This window comes from Acanthochromis polyacanthus, chromosome 5 (genome assembly GCF_021347895.1).
Source record: "Acanthochromis polyacanthus isolate Apoly-LR-REF ecotype Palm Island chromosome 5, KAUST_Apoly_ChrSc, whole genome shotgun sequence".
In the NCBI taxonomy this organism is placed as follows: Eukaryota; Metazoa; Chordata; class Actinopteri; family Pomacentridae; genus Acanthochromis; species Acanthochromis polyacanthus.
The window spans coordinates 14,214,713-14,234,504 of NC_067117.1; the positions used below are offsets into that span (position 1 = coordinate 14,214,713).

Sequence of the window (19,792 nt, forward strand, 5' to 3'; positions counted from 1 at the left end):
ATTATTTTACACATTTGATGGTTCAAGAAAGTATATATTACACGTGGACAAAATTGTTGGTACCCCTCAGTTAAAGAAGGAAAAACCCACAATTCTCTCTGAAATCACTTGAAACTCACAAAAGTAACAATAAATAAAAATTTATTGAAAATTAAATAATCAAAAACAGCCATTACTTTTGAATTGTTGATTAACATAATTATTTAAAAAAACAAACTAATGAAACAGGCCTGGACAAAAATGATGGTACCTCTATAAAAGATTGAAAACTATTTGACCAGAGTGACATGATTTACTCAGGTGTGTCATTTAATTGACATCACAGGTGTTTCCAAACTCATAATCAGTCAGTCTGCCTATTTAAAGGGAGACAAGTAGTCACCCTGCTGTTTGGTGAAAAGGTGTGTACCACACTGAACATGGACAACAGAAAGCGAAGGAGAGAATTGTCCCAGGACATCCGAAAAAAAATTATAGACAAACATCTTAAAGGTAAAGGCTATAAGACCATCTCTAAACAGCTTGAAGTTCCTGTGACAACAGTGGCTCATATTATTCAGAAGTTCAAGACCCACGGGACAGTAGCCAACCTCCCTGGACGTGGCCGCAAGAGGAAAATTGATGACAAATTGAAGAGACGGATCGTTGGAATTGTATCCAAAGAGCCCAGAGCAACCTCCAAAGAAATTAAAGGTGCACTCCAAAGCCAAGGTCCATCAGTGTCAGATCGCACCATTCGTCGTTGTTTGAGCCAAAGTGGACTTCATGGGAGACGACCAAGGAGGACACCACTGCTGAAAAAAACTCATAAAAAAGCCAGACTGGAATTTGCAAAAATGCATGTTGACAAGCCACAAAGCTTCTGGGAGAATGTCCTTTGGACAGATGAGACCAAACTGGAGCTTTTTGGTAAGGCACATCAACTCTATGTTCATAGACTCAAAAACCAAGCATACGAAGAAAAGAACACTGTCCCTACGGTGAAACATGGAGGAGGCTCAGTAATGTTTTGGGGCTGCTTTGCTGCATCTGGCACAGGGTGTCTTGAAAGTGTGCAAGGTACGATGAAATCTGAAGACTATCAAGGCATTCTGGAGAGAAATGTGCTGCCTCGTGTCAGAAAGCTTGGTCTCAGTCGCAGGTCATGGGTCTTCCAACAGGACAACGATCCAAAACACACAGCCAAAAACACCCAAGAATGGCTGAGAGAAAAGCGTTGGACTGTTCTAAAGTGGCCTTCTATGAGCCCAGATCTGAATCCCATTGAACATTTGTGGAAGGAGCTGAAACATGCCATTTGGAGAAGACACCCATCAAACCTGAGACAACTGGAGCTGTTTGCTCATGAGGAGTGGGCCAAAATACCTGTTGACAGCTGCAGAACGCTCATTGACAAATACAGAAATCGTTTAATTGCAGTGATTGCCTCAAAAGGTTGTGCAACAAAATATTAAGTTCTGGGTACCATCATTTTTGCCCAGCCCTATTTCATTAGTTTGTTTTTTTAAATAATTATGTTAATCAACAATTCAAAAGTGATGGCTGATTTTGATTATTTAATTTTCAATAAATTTTTATTTATTGTTACTTTTGTGAGTTTCAAGTGATTTCAGTGAGAATTGTGGGTTTTTCCTTCTTTAACTGAGGGGTACCAACAATTTTGTCCACGTGTGTAAGCACTGAAAAGCAGTGAATATTAAATTTTTCATTAAAAAGCTGCAGATTTCCCCTCTTTGTATTACAAATAATATCTCGTGAAATCGCAGAAAGAAAAACAGACATAAAACAACACGGCAAAACTGTATGTACACATCAAATATCTGTGTTTTTGCAAATGATCTTTCATTCTTTCATAATGTCCTACTGCGAATTTAAACTATATTACTGTACTAAAATTGATAAAAAAACAATATTTTATAGATAAGTGTCTTTATTTGAAAGAGAGGTATGTTTGGGATTGAAAATATTCCATATATTTGAACTGCTATTCAACAGATTGCTCCTGTTTGTTAAAATTGCAGATCATATTTAGTGAAATCGCAGGATAAAATGTGTTAATTTACAAGCTGATTGTAAACAAAGACAACAGCAGCAAAAGAATGGACTACATCCATTACAAAACATCTCCATGAAACATCTGTATTTTTACAAATAGTAATCTGTTCATTTGCAATGTGTGATCGTAACATTACACTGCTTTACTATATTCAACTCCACTAAAATATCATAGTTTAACATACATTTGCAGATTTTTTAAAAACATTTTTTACAGTTTTAAAATTCATTCTTCTTTTGTGTGTGCACGCTTTAACTTTTTTCTCCTTACATTTGACATAAAGGATAGCTTCACATTTTTTTTCTACTCAGACCACTGAAGTGTCACATTATCTGAGCTTCGGCTGCAGATTCATCGTCCATATCTTAGACAGGAACCACTTTAGGAAGAGTTATCTTTACTGCCACTGTGGAGAGGACGACAGAGTACTGTGATCATTCATTTTCACTTGTTGCACAGGCTTTCGGTTTTAGTCGAGAACTGTGAATCCGTCCTGTAAAAGTTAAAGATCTCCGTTTCAGAATAGTGTAGTCAAAAATCTGCAACTCTTTCTGGTATTCCATATCGTTGCTTATTTAAACCGACAGTTTGAAGGACTGAAAGTGCAAAATTTAATAAATAAATACAATTTTAATTAATGAATGACATTTAATTATTTAATGATACATTTATTTATTTATTTAATTTTGACACTTTTATTCCTCCATAGTGCGGAGAAGACAAGAATTAAAAAGAGGAAAGCTCTGGAAACAGACACAGCCCAATGTGCAGAAATTGGAAACTTTTTCACTAAAGCTCGTGGTTTGAAACGACAAATGAGGACGAGGAAACGAATATGGACTTTGTTGAACTTTGCAAAGCACCCTTCAAGTTAATTATCAAGTCAATTAATTGTGTATCATTGTGGCGTAAAACATAACGTTAAACAATTTAAATAATAGTATGATGCGACCGCATAACTGGGAAACTTTGTCCTGTAGCCCCTCAGAGTCAGAAGAAAGATCCATCACCAAGCAGCAGCCAAGAGCCACAAGTCCAGAGAGGGAGGTTGGATTGTTCATTGAGTGAATATTATTAGAATGAATATAATGAAGAGTCTGTGTAGACCTGCTCTATATGAGCAGTGCCCTGAGATGCGAGATGATTCAGCTCTACATTAATGAAACTGACCCGATGGTTTTGTAGAAAGTGGAGATTTGTGCTGAGAATTTTGACCATTTTACCAGATGCACCAGATGACCATTTTTGTGGAAAGGGTTCTGCTGCTCCACTGATAAATACACCAACAGTGATCATATCAGAGTTAATCCAAAGGAGGAGAGCAGAGTCAGGGCTGCCTCCTCCTCCATAGGACCTGTCAATCATTCCAGACCACACTGACAATCAAGTAACCCCGCCCCCAATGGACGATAATGGCATCATTAGAAAGTTATGTTATACTGTGAATAACAAACTTGCAGACAACAGTGCAATAATTATTCTTTATTCGTGAGGATTAGATATCTGTGAACACTAATTTGCTTGATATTTGATATCGCATAAAAGGACATTGTGATGTTGTAAAGAATAATGTTGGAGATTAGCCCTTTAACTGATGTTCTCGCATTTGTAAAATGTAAGATGTGATGGAACTGTTTCCTTGCAGAGGAAAAAGAGATGATAGTGTAATTAGAAAGTGCAACACCTTTTATTTTATTTATTATTTTTTAAATTTAATATTTTTATCTCTTCTTTTATTTCATTTTTAAGGTTTGGATATCCTTGAACACTTATTTGAACAGAATATAGATTCTGATATTGTTGTAAAGAATAATGCTGGAGATGTGCACTCATGTTGAAATGTATCCATAATGTGAAGCAACCCTTACTTGCACTGAATTGGAAATATTTAAGAAAAACACACTGAATTACAAGACTTTTCAGAACAGTGTTGTAGACTTAACATGCAAGGCTAGAATTACATGATTTTAATAGTAATAGGTTGTGATCTAAAGTGGGCCGGTCTGAGGCATCAAAGTCCGGGGCTGAAAATGAGTCCCACTCCGGCCCTGGACTCCGCTAAAGGTATTCCCACTGTTCAGTGACACATAAACTGAATATGGCTTTTGTCTGTGCCTTAAAATATGAAGGTGCAAACTCACTAAACATTTTGATTATTGAAGTGTGTATTAATTGAAGTAATGCAGGAAAACAGCTTTTGCTTAATCTGCTAAGAGGGGTTAATTTCTTTTCACCTAAAAACATGTTTGAACTGTGTTTCCTAGTCCAATTAGAGCTGCTTTCCAAAGATCTCAACAAACAATGAGCTATATTTAACTTTTAACTTGTCACAGTTACCACAGAAATCCATTTTATGGTGTTTTTAGTATGATTGTTTTGATCGTATTTGTAATATTTTATCAAGGGCTGGTCATCTATTATGCGGACATTCCTTTCATCTGTGGTAGAAAATTATTCCTGATCCATGAAGTGAGGCGGATTATCCAACTGAGTGAAATGTTAAGGTGATAAACTGCTTAGCATGTGTGCACAAATTCCTAATATGTGACTTTTTTATTTTACTTACACGTAAAGTCAGATATTTGGAGGACTAGTCATTTTCTTCTTAAAGCTAGACATACTTTTTATTTAGTTATTTTACAAGAAACATTACAGTGTACTTGTGATAGACTGTAGTATTTCTGTTAAGAGGTGGCTGCAAGGGAAAGTGACGACTACGTGTGTCTTGAGAAAAGCCAGAAGGTGTGACTGGCTTGACTGTGATGTAATCCTTTGCAAAACTTTGGTGTGGCATGACATAATGTGGAAATCTGTTAAGTGCTGAAGGAGAGAAGTTATTAGTAAACTTTCATAACAGATGACTGACCCTCAGCCAACATCTCAGCTTTTTATTTATGGTAAGGCAATGAAAAAAGACCTTTGAACAATGAGCTGACATAACGTATATTTAGGGTTACTTTGAAATAATGTGGTCTCTTTTTCCATTGGCAGAAAATTTAATCCAAGCTTTGCATTTGATTAATAATTTGACTATTTTTTTCGAGCAAAATGCGAATGTTTGTCTGCTTCCGACATCCTAATTGTGTTTGCTGTTTCTCTCTGTTTCAGCATTTGGCTCGGTGGTCACACAAAGACACTTGAATATGTCACAAAAGGCTAAACAAAGGTACCTTCAGGTAATTTAATTGAAAAATAATCCGTAAACACAGTTAAAATTAAACGTTTTCTCATTTTGCTGTTTCTCTACAAGCAGAAATCGGCTAAGTATGTATAACCAAAAATGTCCATCAGTGTTTAGATTATTTAAAAATGAATTTGAAAGCACAGCACCAGAGGGAGCTGTTGTATAAAATACGTAGCTCAGTGTTTGCGTAATCCCACCAGCATGCTCTCATGTGTTACATTCCTCCTGCTCATATATGATTGCTAGTTTTCCAAAAACATTTCAGTTAATACAGTGAGACTCGTAGCACCATCACTGGATTATTGTCTTTTATTAAGCATCAGTCAGTAAAAGGAGAAATCTGCTTCAAAACTGCTCATCATAGACATTTTCCTATAGCAATTAGATTATATTTACAAGTTCAGTGTGTCAAAGTTTAATAGCGCTACATGCGTTGAACAACGGGAAAACCACAAATATAATATTCTACAAAGTCAACTGGTACAAAGTATGAAACTTTACAAAACAAACATTTCCCCAGACACAGTAAGGGCAGCGTACAGACCTGTGTGAGCTGAACAGAGTGATTATTTCCCTGAAGGAAGGGGGAAGATTTAGAAAATGAAATCGTGCGTCTGTATTTGGCTGGGACCTCTTGTGTGGTGTATTCTTCTCAAAGAAAATGGTTACCTAGTGGTACTTTAATTTGTGCTTTTGGACATTGTATTTGAACCGGTGTTTGCTCAAATACAGTGTTTCTATATTGACAATTCTATTTGTCACTAGACAGCAGAGGATTTAATTCAGAAAAATCAATAAAGTGCAGTTCAGAAAACATAAAAAGAAATTATAAGATAAGAAAACAAGAAGAACATTGTTAACATTCATCCAACACAGAAAAGAGCTGTTTCTGTTAAAATCGACTATGGCTTGTTTGGAAGAAAGTCCACTATGGTTAGAGGCTCATTTTCAAAGATTTGTCATTATTTACTGCATGTCTGACTGTTGTGTGATGAATGCTAATGAACCTTCATTCTTCACCGTGTAACACCCTCACCCACTCCTTAAAAAAAACAAGATCTCATGGTTTCTTCTGTCTCCAACGCATTCAGCAGTGAAAGTCATACGACCATTTGTCAGTTTGACATTTTTATTCCATTACCATGCAGGGTTTAGGGCTGGGCTGCAAACAATCCCACACACCAGTGACTGTTTGGTTTCCTGTCGGCCTCCGTAGTCTCTGCTTTTCCAGACTCTTTTGTTACAAAGTTTGCTCCTCAGAAGTGGATGACACCATCGGAACAAAGACATTGCTGTAACTGAGCCTTTTCCTGCAGGCCCAGACCCTCCCTTTGCATGCCCAGGATGGTATTTATAGAATCACAGAACTGAAGACATCCTCAAAAGGACGCCTCAACCCAACTGCCATTTTTGCATTGTCACTCTGCACAAAAGTCTCGAGCATAGGGAAGATCCTTGTCATGGAAAAACACACACAAGTGCTGTGTACACAACCTGACTGCTTAACTTTGTTCCTAAATGACAGAATGTAATGGCAGTCATGTCGCCCGAGGAATGTTTTACTCTGTCGCCACAGAAAGAGGACAGAAAGATCCTAAGATTCTGTTTTGAATGATGATCTTGTTAAAGAGTAAAAGTGGACATGAGGAGCTGCAGTCATCGATGGGGACGTCACTTGTAATCAAGCTGACGTCTCATCCCCGTCACACCACTTGTTCCTATTCCATTTGCATTTCACACTCACTCCCTCCGCTCAAGCGTTCATACACATTATAGCAATATCACCTTTAGTTTCAGAATGTGGTCACGCTCCGTCTGTTCTTTTGTAATTTGCTAAGATGTGCGCATGTTTCTACGTAAAACCAAACGAGTGAAATAACGGGATGATGTGGCAGTCTGATTGAGCGGGCCCACAATCCAGTTTTCTGTTTACATAATTTTCTTCAGGCTTCACCATCGCTGAAGTAAGAAGGGAACAACTCATATGAAAAAAAAGAGTGAATGAACAAAAATATAATTGTGGTGTGTGTTTGCACTATGTTATTTTAGTCTTAAAGGACTCCATCTCCACAAATTAGGCTACTTGCGTGCATCAAATGTGAGCCATGCAGTCATCTCAAGCATCACCATGGAAACAGTGGTGGTTCACTGTACTGAGTGCATCTGCACCTGTTTGTTTTTGTGGACTGGACCTTTTTTCATGTAAATGTTTGGTGCATTTAAGTGCACAGGAAAGACATTATAGGAAACTCTAGCATGATGACCCAGTTCTCCGTTTGTTTATGTGCTGTACAGTTTGTTTAATTATTGTTCGGGTTCCGGTGGACAAATTCAGTATGCAGGGTAGGCGTCTGTTAAAAGCAAAGGCACAGAAATATCTAACTCATGTCTAATGATTGCAGACAACCATGCGCAGTAAATACTTCTATCTCTTTAACGACTAAGACAGCTGATTTGTAGCATGCTTGCATGATATGTTGGAAAGTTAATAATCTTATAAAAGCATGCTTGCACCAGATGACCAACACCCAGAGTGATCATATGTTTGGAGGTGCATTTTGGAGAAGCAGGATGCAGGATATTTGGTCGAACTAAAGCTGCTCATAGCTGCGAGGTGTCTTTATGTTAGCAGGAGATATCATGTGAACTCATGTGAACATAATCATTTGGATTTTTGGAAGTGAACCACTTGTCAAGATCCACAGTGTGTAAATAATAAACTTAGCTTTTCAAGTGGATGGAAGATAAAGTCCTGTGTTCCCTTTTCGTTTTTTTTTTGATCCTCCACCAACAGCTTCCTCCAGCTTACATGTTTGTCCCGAATGAGCAAGTATGGCTCCCTGAAATATGTCAGATTCTTTTTGTTTAGAAAACGGAATGCTTACATTTCTAAGAAAAAAAAACAACCTTTAAATCTTATTACCATCTGTGTGAGTTATCAGAACAATTCTTTGGTTCTTCACATTACACAAAGGATCAACGGACAGACGCTTACAGAGAGACAGTAGCAAACAATACAAATGTATCTACTACAGAATATTGTCTAATAAATGCAACTCCATCAAAATAATGCGGTACACATATTGTAAATGCAAAACTATGAGTTCAGCACAATATATTCGTCTAAGAGTCCATTCTTTTAGAAAATATCTTAAAAATATAAATTATTTCAATTCTTTAACTTGTACAATAAACGTGTATTTTTCGTAATAGATTCTACTTTTGCAGTTATACATGTACAATATTCACACTCCTACAAAACCGGAGGATCAACGAAGAAAATCTGTGTGATTTTCACTGCTGTCCGTCCAGCCGTAGTGATGCTCATGAGAACTGTCATTTTATGCAAAGTTCAGTGTATCAGCTACAACAGCAATGGCGACTCCTCCGCACACCTTTGAGAAAGTCTGAAAATAATGTGATGTTTTTTGTTTTTGTCCAGATTGAAAATGATACACACAGTGGGGATACACACAGACATGTAGCAACAAGCAAAATAAACGAACAAACAAGAACAACACAGTATTTTTTTTTCCTGTGCTCGCAAGAAAAAGAATTATGTTAAGGTGCTCTCTCTTGCCAGCAGTCGGGCACAATGGGAACAAGAAGGAAACTGATGGATCGAGTCTCACAGTGTCTCTCTGTGTTGTCTGAATGTTTTCTGTGCAGTAAAAAATATCAACGAGCAAGACACTAAACTCCTGTTGAATGGAAACGGACTGAAACACTTGATTCTCATACAGGTCACACTTAAGACAAGAGACCACGAACGCTACATAACAATAAATATACTATATATGAAAGGTAATTATTGCACACATATGTGCTATCTGTCCTTCTCTAGATTTCTCTCTTTGTCATACATACAAACAAAAAACATGGGAGACGCATGAACTAAGGCCAGTTCTGAGGAAGGAAGTTAAAGGAAGCAAACTATACATTTTCCCAACACTTTGCTTTTGTAATATAAACTGTATACACTTATACACTGTATACAGAGAAAATGTATGTTCCCCCTTCATACTACAATATAGTTATTGGAAATATATCTCCTGTATGTGCCGTGTTTCAATGCCCTTTGTGGTTTGCTACTGATTTGACAGCCTTTGCTATAGTGACTTCAAAGAGGATTGGTTTTTGCTTATAAAAATGGCTCTTACAACTAGGCTGCAATTATTAGATGGTAACCTGGGTAAAATGAATGTAGAAATTATACAGACCTTCAGACTGCATTCATTGCCATTTTTAAAACCTTCAAGTCTTCAGATAAATTAATCTATTCAGGAGTCATTGGTAGGAAAAAGTCTGAGAGCAGAACAATGTTCTTCCCCATTGTCCACAACTTTTGTATCGTCATGGGAGAAGGATTTTGTGTTGTAATTCTTCAAATGCTTTCAGTTCCATTCCTATCTTCAGGAAGTTCACTGTGCTTGTTATTTGCTCTCCACCTCCGTCGCTTCCTCCTCTCCTGTGTGGTCTCTTTTAGTAACCTTAAGAGTTAGAGTGACTCTTCTCTCCCTGAAGTGGCTGTAGTTCCTGAGCCACATGGTTCTCCTGCCCCTCTAACGGCAGTGTGCTATTCCCCAGCTTCCTCTGGAGTCCCTCCATGTGGTTGGAACTCTGATTGCCAAACTTGGGACTGGCTCTTTCCAGGAGTCTTTGGGACGGGTTGGCGCCCGAACCATCGTGCAGGTGCTCCTCTTCGTCTGTGTCAGCATCAATGAACTTATTGATGGACGAATCGTGGAATGTGAAGATGCTGGGCAGTAGATTCTCTGGACTCTTGCTGGGTGTCCTGCTGCTGGCTGTTGTGTAGACGGACACCTCAGGGCTCTGGATTGATGAACTGTCTGACAGGAGACCTGTCCCTGGATCCTCACTGCTTCTGAAGTTGACCTTTAGCGAGCGACTTTTGTTGAAGCGCAGGCCTCTGGGGCTGTCAGAATGCAGACTGGACTTTATGCCATCTCCTGCCTGAGGTGTAGAGATGCCCTGGGATCCTTCATGTTCATTCTCCAAGGTGGGCTCCAGGCTGGGGTTGGTGCTGACCCTCCCAGGGATGTTGCTGGTGGGACTGTGGGAAAAACGAGAGCTCTCAGGGAAGTCGGTTGCACAGCTGATGAAGCTGTCGATACTGGACATGCTCTTCATGTCTGTCACTGCCTCCACTGTGCTGGAGATTGCTTCAGTTGGGATGTTTTCCATCTCAAATTCAGCTCTCTGTCTGCCTGTTTTGGATGGTGGCCCCTTTTCCTTGCTGTTGAGGTTGGGTTGCGACTGAGTCAAGGACATCTTGTTGTACATCTCCTCCAGTTTCTGTGCGCTGAGGTGCTGGGGGCTGCTGGAGGGCTTGGCCTGTTCTTGGAAGCTTGATTCAAGGGCCTTGGTGGGGCTGCTGGGGCTGGTCTCCAGTCTGAGTTTGGGGGTCCCTTTCTGGTGATTAGGAGACACATGATTATCATGAACTTTCTCCTTATGTTCTTCACTTTTTTCCACCATTACATCCATGAGCTCCACACTGCGACCAAATGCGTCTTTAATGTTCATAGAGACAATGCTACCGTTTCTCTTAGCCCTCTCCAGAGCCTCCCTTCTTTTGATGGCTTTCTCCTGCCTCTTTTGCTCTTTGTAGAACTCAGAGAAGTTATTCACAATGATGGGGATAGGTAAGGCTATCACCAGCACTCCTGCAATGCAGCATAAACCCCCGACTATTTTCCCCAACAGAGTTTTTGGGTAAATATCTCCATAACCTACTGTGGTCATGGTAATGGTAGCCCACCAGAAGGAAGCAGGGATGCTCTTAAACTTAGTGTCTTCTTCGTCTTTCTCAGCAAAGAACACCAGACTGGAGAATATCATGATGCCCATAGCCAAGAAGAGGATGAGCAGGCCCAGCTCATTATAACTCCTCCTGAGAGTGAAGCCTAGAGACTGAAGACCTGTAGAGTGACGGGCCAGCTTCAGAATACGCAATATTCGCATGATCCGGAAAATCTGAACCACGCGGCGGACGTTCTGAAACTGCAGCACACTCTTGTTAGATTCTGTCAGGAAGATGGTGACGTAGTAGGGTAGGATGGCCAGCAGGTCTATGACGTTCAGAGGGCCCTTAAAGAACTTCCACTTGTTGGGGGAAGAGAGAAATCGAAGCAGATACTCCATAGTGAACCAGGCAATGCACACAGCTTCCACGTGGGCCAGTTGTGGGTTGTCTGTAGCTTGACCAAACTCATCTGTGTCCTGCAGCTCTGGGAGGGTGTTCAGAGACAAAGCGATGGTGGACAACACAATGAAGAGGATGGATATAATTGCCAGGATCTGGAAAACACAGAGGGAAGGAAATATTTTTAAAAATACTGAAGAATAAAGAATAGCATCTGAGGAATAAGAAGTGTTCTGTACTTTCTTAGTTCCCCTTTCAAAGAACAGCAGTGTTAGTCAATTCTCATCCTAAGTTCAGACTGAAATATCTTAATATCTATTGGATGAATTACAATTCAATTTTAAACACACCTTCATGTTTTGGGGTTAATCCCACTATTTTGGATATCTCTTGACTTTTCTTCTAGTAACACCACAAATATGACAGTTTGTATAAACCAAGACAGAGAACAAAGTAATCATTAACTGCTCCACATCGTCACATTAGCCATGTCATTGCAAGCAGGTTGAGATCAGCATTTAGCTCAAAGCCTGGCTGTACCTCACCACAAGCTCACACACCTGCTAATGCAACTGTAGACGCCTTATTTAGTAAGATTTAGCTTCTATGCTTTTCAATGGGATTACTTTACTAACCATGTAGCTTGAGTTTGTCAGGTGACAAATCAAAAGCAAGGTTTTCTTTAGGACATGCATGCTAGCAAAATGTATACAGCTTCAGACTAATTGCCTAATCCAGTCTTTTAATCTTCGTGTAACAAGCAGCAGATGTCTGATCATCAGCACATTTCTTCACTGATGATGGTCACTTTGACTAAAATGAATAAAAGACTCCAAGATTAAAAGACTGCTTTGAAAATGCAAAAACTCTGAAGCCATCTGTATTGTGTTTGTGCAAGAGTCCTTCTCATTACCTCGAACACGTACTGGCACCACACTTTTAAGTTTTTCTTTCAAACCCCAATTTATCACAGTTATATCCACACAAAAAAGAAAGAAAAGGAGTTTGAAACAGTGGTTTAACTTCAAAGGAGGAATGTTTCTTCTTTGCAATTTAAAATGTTGAGAAATAAGGTAATGGTTGGACATGACAGTGGTTAATGCAGGGAGCGGAATGCGCCATGAACTACTTGCTGAATGTTAAAACTCTCCATGAAGGAAATACAGCTTTAGCAGTGTCAGAGAAAGGTCAGATCCACGAGAAACTCCATTTCTAATTGGTGCAATTTTATTCCAGAAGTGGCAAAAATATCCCAACTTGTAAGATTATTTCATGACCCCGTTAACTTTCTGGCTTTCATATCAGCGTTTCAAAAGGAATAGGGTCAGAACTAATGTGATCTCTGGGGCAGATGTTTCTTTTTCTTCTTTAATTCTCTCGCATTGCAGTGAGCGACAGTGATGGATGAAGACAAGCTGCAGTATTTGCAGTTGCATTGATACACTTTTTAAAATCCCTGTCACACTTCTTCACTGTCTTCTCCATTTCTAATCAGTTTGCTGCAATCATACAATGCCCAGGGCTACAAGAAAACCACAATGTACCACTTGTTTTACAAAGCACACCATGCATGGCCAGCGAGCCTGACTGAAAGGTCACGGGAGGCCTCTGAAGAACTGAGCTACCTACTAATGATATAATCTGCTGAGCACAATAGGGTCTGGTCATTGTGCCGGGGATTAAGACGGCTGCACAGTTGTGGCTGTGTAGGTGTTCCACACCTGTTATTCTTGTCCCAGAGTCAGTGTGAAATCCAACACAAGGTCACTGTGGATGCTGTGTCCCTGGAGACTGGCGAGCAGGATTATTCGCAGGCACCAATCAGCCTCCATAAGCTTTAATTAATCTTGACAGGTGAATACTTGTACACCTACCTTGGCCTTTGAAGAGAGAGGGATGAAAACAGAGAAACACTGCCTTCGGAGAGCTCAGAGAGGGCAGGAGGAAGACTGGACTGAAGGCACATCAACTTCAGCAGCCAAAGAGTTCAGATGTGAGAGTGAATTAAAGGGCACACAAAAAAAATTAAATTCCATCGGAGCTTTCCCTGAAATAGCCTGCCTCCCGGTGTGGGTCTCAAGAGACACCAAATGATGGATGAAAACTCTCCAATGTGACCCATTACAGGTAGATTTCTTGCTACTGAATAATCACACTCAAGAGAATAAAACAACTAAAGCCAACATGAAACATAAAAATGACCTTTTACAGTGAAAAGGAGAAAGTTAACACTACTATTTTCAGTACTTTTTGAGGATGTGGAGGTCACATATGTTATCAGAAATCCGAAAATCTGGATGGTAGGAAGAAGAAATTGTATGTGCACTGATTTAGCAGCTTCCTCACTGAGCCTCAGTTCTAAAACGGGCCGTCCAGTGGAAACCGTACTCATCAGAACAAGGCTTATCTCACTCAATGCACTGACCGGGCTGGAGTGCAACTACTTAATCATGCCGAGGACAAAAGACGGCGCTGAAACTGAACCTAGGTATGTTGTGTAAAGAGAACACCTGAAGGATGACCTGCTCCTCCTCCCATCAAATTCTCTCTCTTAGTCATCTTTTCCCCTCCCCACCCCGGTTGTAAGCCAACTGGGGTCAAACGGGGAGGAAGATTACAGAGATGTGATCTCACCACAGAGACGCACATAGACGCAGGCAGAGAGAGAAAGACATTTCTTCTGCGAACATTCATGACGGTGACAAATCTGTGACAAAGAGAGAATGAGGCAAGCCCAGCCTGTGCTTTGAACCAGACACTTGTGGGTTTCCTTTGGTTTGACAACATGTCATATAGGATGGCGCACATAATGAGGAAATTGAATATCTTTATGTAGCTGTTAGAGCACAGCAGGAAGCGAGGAAAAGACAATTAAAGTGTGTATCCTTACAGTACTTATAAAGGCACTAAAGCAAATGCATTTGGATGACTGTATTTTATTATGCAGCAGGAGCTCTGAGGCACAGATCCACTGATAAGGAGGGTTATTGTGTTACCTCATTAGCTTCTAACAACAAGCACTGGGGTCATGGGGGTTGGCCCATCCCACTTCCTGTTTGCATAAATGGAAGATGAATCTGATCAAGACTTCACAAACATGACACACACACACACACACATGCATAATGCACATATTCACTTGCAGCCCAGTAATAAGCCCAGAGTCTCCCTTCACCACAGATCCAGAGAGGCAGGAGACTGAATATTTAATATCCTCCTGAAGTGCCAGCTATCCTGTCCTGGAAAAGGTGTGCGTGAGTGCTTCCTTACTGGGCCATGACGGACTAGCCCAGTTTTCACACTGCTTTCATCGCACAAGGTTAGATCTGCTTCATGCTTGATTGAAGGAGCAATAGCGGAGAGAGGAGGGTTTCTATCAACACCTGGCAGGAGGTTCCTCACAGAGCAAATGAGATCAGGAATTTGAGATTTGTAAGATGTGTAGTCAAGTCATTTCCCAGGAGTGAAAAACAAAGAATTCTTTCTATATTTATTTCCTAACGTTATGTTTTATCAGACACGTCTTAGTTTGTGCTGCCTGGCTTCCTCAGTCCTACTGTAAGTATCATTCATTCAGCTCATGCTGAATATGCCAATAGAGGAAAAGAAATAAGACTTCCTGAAAAACACAACTTTGATCACCAAACTTTGCTCACTTTTTGTGGCTTCATCCGTCCCAAGAGTCTGAACAGAACAGCAGCTTGGATTTCAGTCACATACTTGGAGAAGTGATGTGTTCCATAATGAAAAAACATCCAAGCATTAATATACAATAATATCAAACACTTTTCACTTCTTCTGCTACCCATTTGTTTGCTTTATATGCTTCAAATGAGCACTCTGAAATTTTACTGAGCTAAATGCTAAGATTAGCACACTAGAATGAACAGCATGATTCTGACAAACTAATATTTACCAGAAAGAAAAATGATTTTTAATTTTATCTTCCTAGATTACCTCCAAGATTTCCTAATTAACACTTAGCACAAAGTACAGGTAAGAGTGATGTCAGTGGCGCTATATAAAAAGTCATGGGACCTCCAGAGTTATTACAACTCATCCTGAGGGGAACATAAATACAGCCACACAACCACCAGGTGTAAACATAGTCTGTGGCAAAATGCCTGAACCCACTCCACAGCAGGATTATCAATTTATTTTTGGTCAAAATATAAATAAAAACACAATTTTTGTTTAGACCAGGGGAGGAAATGTATTCAGATTCAGTATGTATTCAGTACATACTGATTTTTTAAGGTACTGTTTGGCCCCTCTGTCTGATATATTACTATATTTGACATCAGCTGATTATTAATAGAGAAGCATCAATGTGTCTGCAGCATGTTACTGTTGTAGCTGCTGCAGGTGGAGCTTTTTGAACTACTTTATATACAGCTGTATATACAGGGACAGCGGATATCTCAGAGGAGTCATCAAACAATCTTTCATTTTTGTTGAGATTTCGGATCATTTGAACAATTATTTAAATCAAACTACATGAGAACTTACTTTATTTCCCTCCAGTTTTTAATAAAGTCAGTCTAAGTCTAGGAAGTCTCAAGGGATAAAACTCTTTGGTGAATCTTCTGAGAACTCAGACATCTGAAATGGGACTGATTGGATGCTATTATTTGTATTCAAAGCTTTTAATAGCATCCCTTGTGTAAAATCTTCATTGTAAATTAACTGAAGCCATAAAATAAAATGAAAATAAAACATGTCTCTTTGAAAGGTTAGAAGTATTAAGCAGCCTGAAGTACTTGAGTAAATGTTCTTACTTTCCATTGCTGCTGGAGAGATACCACAGAAGGAAGAAAGAATTCAGGGCAAAGAGAAGAGAGTCAGATAAAGAGTGGAGGAGTGAGGAATGACTGTAATCAGAAGCACGAAGTACACGACTGATATTTGGGTCTTAGAACGGATTACAATGATGAACAAAGTCCCATTGTAGTCAGATTTTTTAAAAAATCTTTTTGTCTATTATTTAGGGCTTTCCCTTGCATCACGTTGTGTGAAATGTTGCTTCACTTCTTGTCCGATCTCATCGTAACTGGATTTGCCCTTTTCGCCACATGAGCAGAATCAATGGAGAGATTATGTCACAGTGTGACTCACTCATTTTATTTTCTGTGGGCATGTTGAGTGCAAGATGGCATCTCTAATCCTCTTATTGTACTACTTCCCTGACTTGCCAATAAATGTTTTCTGGGTTTTGTGCACTGGCAGCTGACCTTCCTCCTGCAGAGGCTGCTGTGGGGCTGCAGTAATTTCCTCTGTGGGATACCGGGTCAGTGTTTTTGTTTTTTATGTGAGGCTTCAGTGGAAAAGATGGATGAAATTACACGGCCAGTAAACAAAGTGGAGAATCCTCTCCTTCCCTGAGAAAACGATAGAGGCCTGTTGCAGCTATAAACACCTCCTCCCCAGGGTCACAATCACCTTCGTGGAAAGTTCCACATCAGGCCTTGAAAATACTCTCATTGGTGCTCTCTTATATAATCTAATTACTATTAACCCTTTACTATGCAGGTCTCCTTTTTTCTCCTCTTACAGTCACTTTAAAGCTGCTAAAGGATAATGTTAAAAATATTTCCGTCAACAAATCTCATAAGAAGATACAAAAATCTTTTAGAATCAGTCCCAAATGTCTAGTTTCCTAAAACAGTTAGGTGTGGATGGTTTAGCATAAAACACTTAATAGTGTCTTTGTTGGGGACTATTTTCAGCTTTTGATTTGTTGCACTAGTCAGTCTGTACAGTAGCAGGAAAGGGTGGACAGAATCAACTCAAAATAAACTGTCAGTGTTCATGTTAATGAAGAAACATGTCATCGAGAGTAACAAAGTGGCTCACTGATGGGTTTTCAATAGTTTTTGTGCAACAATGGAGTCTTATGCCACAGAGAAATAAGCTACATTTGGTTTTAGACACTTAGCTCCTGCTAACATGATCAGTTCATCATTTTTGGTCTTTTTTATGGCATTTGTTGACAGTGAGAAAAATACAAAACATCAAAGGGCTTTAAAATCTGTCTAAAACATACACCGACAGTATCACACAATCTGAAGTGGGTTGATTTCACTCAACAAACCCTAAAATCCACAGATTCCTTATGGCAGCACTATTCCACACAACGGAAATAACTTAAATATCTGCTGTCGGCCACTTTATACAACCTTTCTTTCAAATTTCAGTCCTGACATAGTTGGTATTTTTTCGAAAGTCTGGCATCCACACACCAGAATGTAAGATGAGGTTCTGTGGTTTTGAACATTGTTTGGCCCAGCGGCAGACTGCTGCCTGTTGAGGCACTTTGACCTTCTGAAAAATAAGCAACAATCTTCACTGTTAGTACTAGAGATGCAGAGAATAGCTCAAGACTGATGGCATCTGAGTCAACAGAATAGCAGGAGTAATGAATATTTACTGCAGGGTTTTTAGGAGATGAGCAAAGAGACGCAGAGCCTCAGGAGGCCACATAGAAATCACTAAGAGGTCAGCTGTCAGTCACTGAATTTACTGTGCTGATAGTTTTCACTCAAATACAGTATTTTTATCTTTTTACTTTTAGCTTATTTCAGTTGTAATTTTGTTTGTGCATTGCTGATTCTACTGTATTCTATTCTATTCTATTCTATTCTATTCTATTCTATTCTATTCTTGTAATACTCTTTAAAGTTGACAATGGAGACAATAGAAAGATGAATAGCAACAAGCAGATTTTTTGACTTGACAGTGCAAGAAAAGCACGAACGGGACATTTTTCTTTAAGCCAAAAAGCACAACACCCTGCAAATAGCTCACCAAAATGAATTTTAAATGGTTACACTTGTGCTTTTCCTGCCAGTACAACCCAAAACATCTGTTATGAAAAAGGCTTATTAATAATTACTTTGCATCGCAATGTGGCTGAAAAGCAACAAACAGTTTCTAGCTAAATTTGCTCTCCCAGTCTAACTTTCCCATCTGTTTCTGAACCGGATAAGCAACAACGTTAGGCACCTCCCAAACTGACAAGACCTCCCGTGTTGCACACAGATGTGCTGTCCGCCTTCATCTGCCTAGTTTCACCTTTTCTGTCCCACCTTTCAGCCTGTAGCAGGGAGCCTGTTCCCGTCCTGTGCTATGAGCTGAGGAGGAGACAGGGAGATGGATTACTAGGCTTGCAGCTACTCATAGGATGTGTCCTTTCAGAAGTGTGAAGGTGGTGCTAAAACGACCAGGCACACAGGCACAGTGTACATTAAGTGTACATGCACTGATGTATGGTCTACGTGAGCCTCGATGAATCCTGCATGCAGAAAGCTGCGAGGAATATGTTGCATTGTTTTAATGGTTGTTCAGTGTAAGTAACAGTAAGATGTGATAGGATTTCAATATTTGTGTTAAGAATTAAGAATAACTACAATTCATTGATTTTATTGTGAAATGAACAATATATGTGCACATTTTTACAGTGTAACTAGTTTTACATGACTTTTCAATCTATGCTGGAGGACACTGATGTTTTTTGGCACATATGACACAGAAAGGATAAAAGTATGAGAGAAGAGAAACAGATGACACTGAAAATTTAGGACAAAATTTTAAAAAAGAGGTGAGAAAGTGAAATGAAATCATCCCTCCATTAACAGTGCCGTCACCCTGTGAATGTCAGTTCCCTCGACGAAACAGCTGTGCTTCCACCACTGGCCTTTTGCCAGGACATAAAACTTTGACTCTGAAACATCTGGAGCACCTGTGTTCTCCGGTGTACAGTGAAGAATACATGACATCAGATCACAAGACCAGCTGTTCATTAGGGAATGTCTTAGAGGCTTTAGGAGCAAAGCTATCTTTTTTTAACAACATTTTTTTTTGGCCTTTTTGCAGCTTTATTTGACAGCCATAGTGAGAAAAATGGAGGAATGACCTGCAAACAAAGGGTGGGAATCAAACCCATGGCCGCTGCATGGGGACTACAGCCCCAGTTTGTGGGCTGCCTGCTCTATCTGTTGAGTACCCAGATACCAGGAGTGAAACTATTTTATGTGTGATATGTGGCAATATGTGTGCCAAAATATGAGCTTTGTGATTTGGACAGAGAGTCCTATTTCATGTTGTATTGTACGTATAACATTTTCTGTGAAATGGCTCAGACAAAAAGTGCACAGATGATTCAAAATACGAATAGCTTTACAGTTTGATGGCATTAAATGTGTTTAAGCTTGCGAGCTGTGTTTGCTAGCTATATTTATCTGGATATACAAAGACCTTGTAATTAATTTACATTGTTATCTGCACTAGATTTATGCAGAATCATGAAAATGTTTTGATGCAAAGCTTCAGCTTCTGTCAGAGGGTGAACTGTTATTTTTTGGGCAACAGATTTGTCCCTTGGCCTTTC

At 39.6% G+C, this 19,792-nt stretch overlaps 1 protein-coding gene across 1 annotated transcript in view; it reads right to left on the reverse strand.

Annotated features, from left to right (window-relative positions):
* Nucleotides 1-5,531: 5,531 nt before the first annotated feature.
* LOC110957247 (potassium voltage-gated channel subfamily B member 1) overlaps nt 5,532-19,792 on the reverse strand; it is a 42,354-nt gene continuing 28,093 nt past the window's right edge. The window contains exon 3 of the mRNA XM_022203168.2: nt 5,532-11,561. Within this exon, the coding sequence (XP_022058860.1) occupies nt 9,732-11,561 (1,830 nt within the window). The 3' untranslated portion in view covers nt 5,532-9,731. The remainder of the gene's footprint in view (nt 11,562-19,792) is intronic.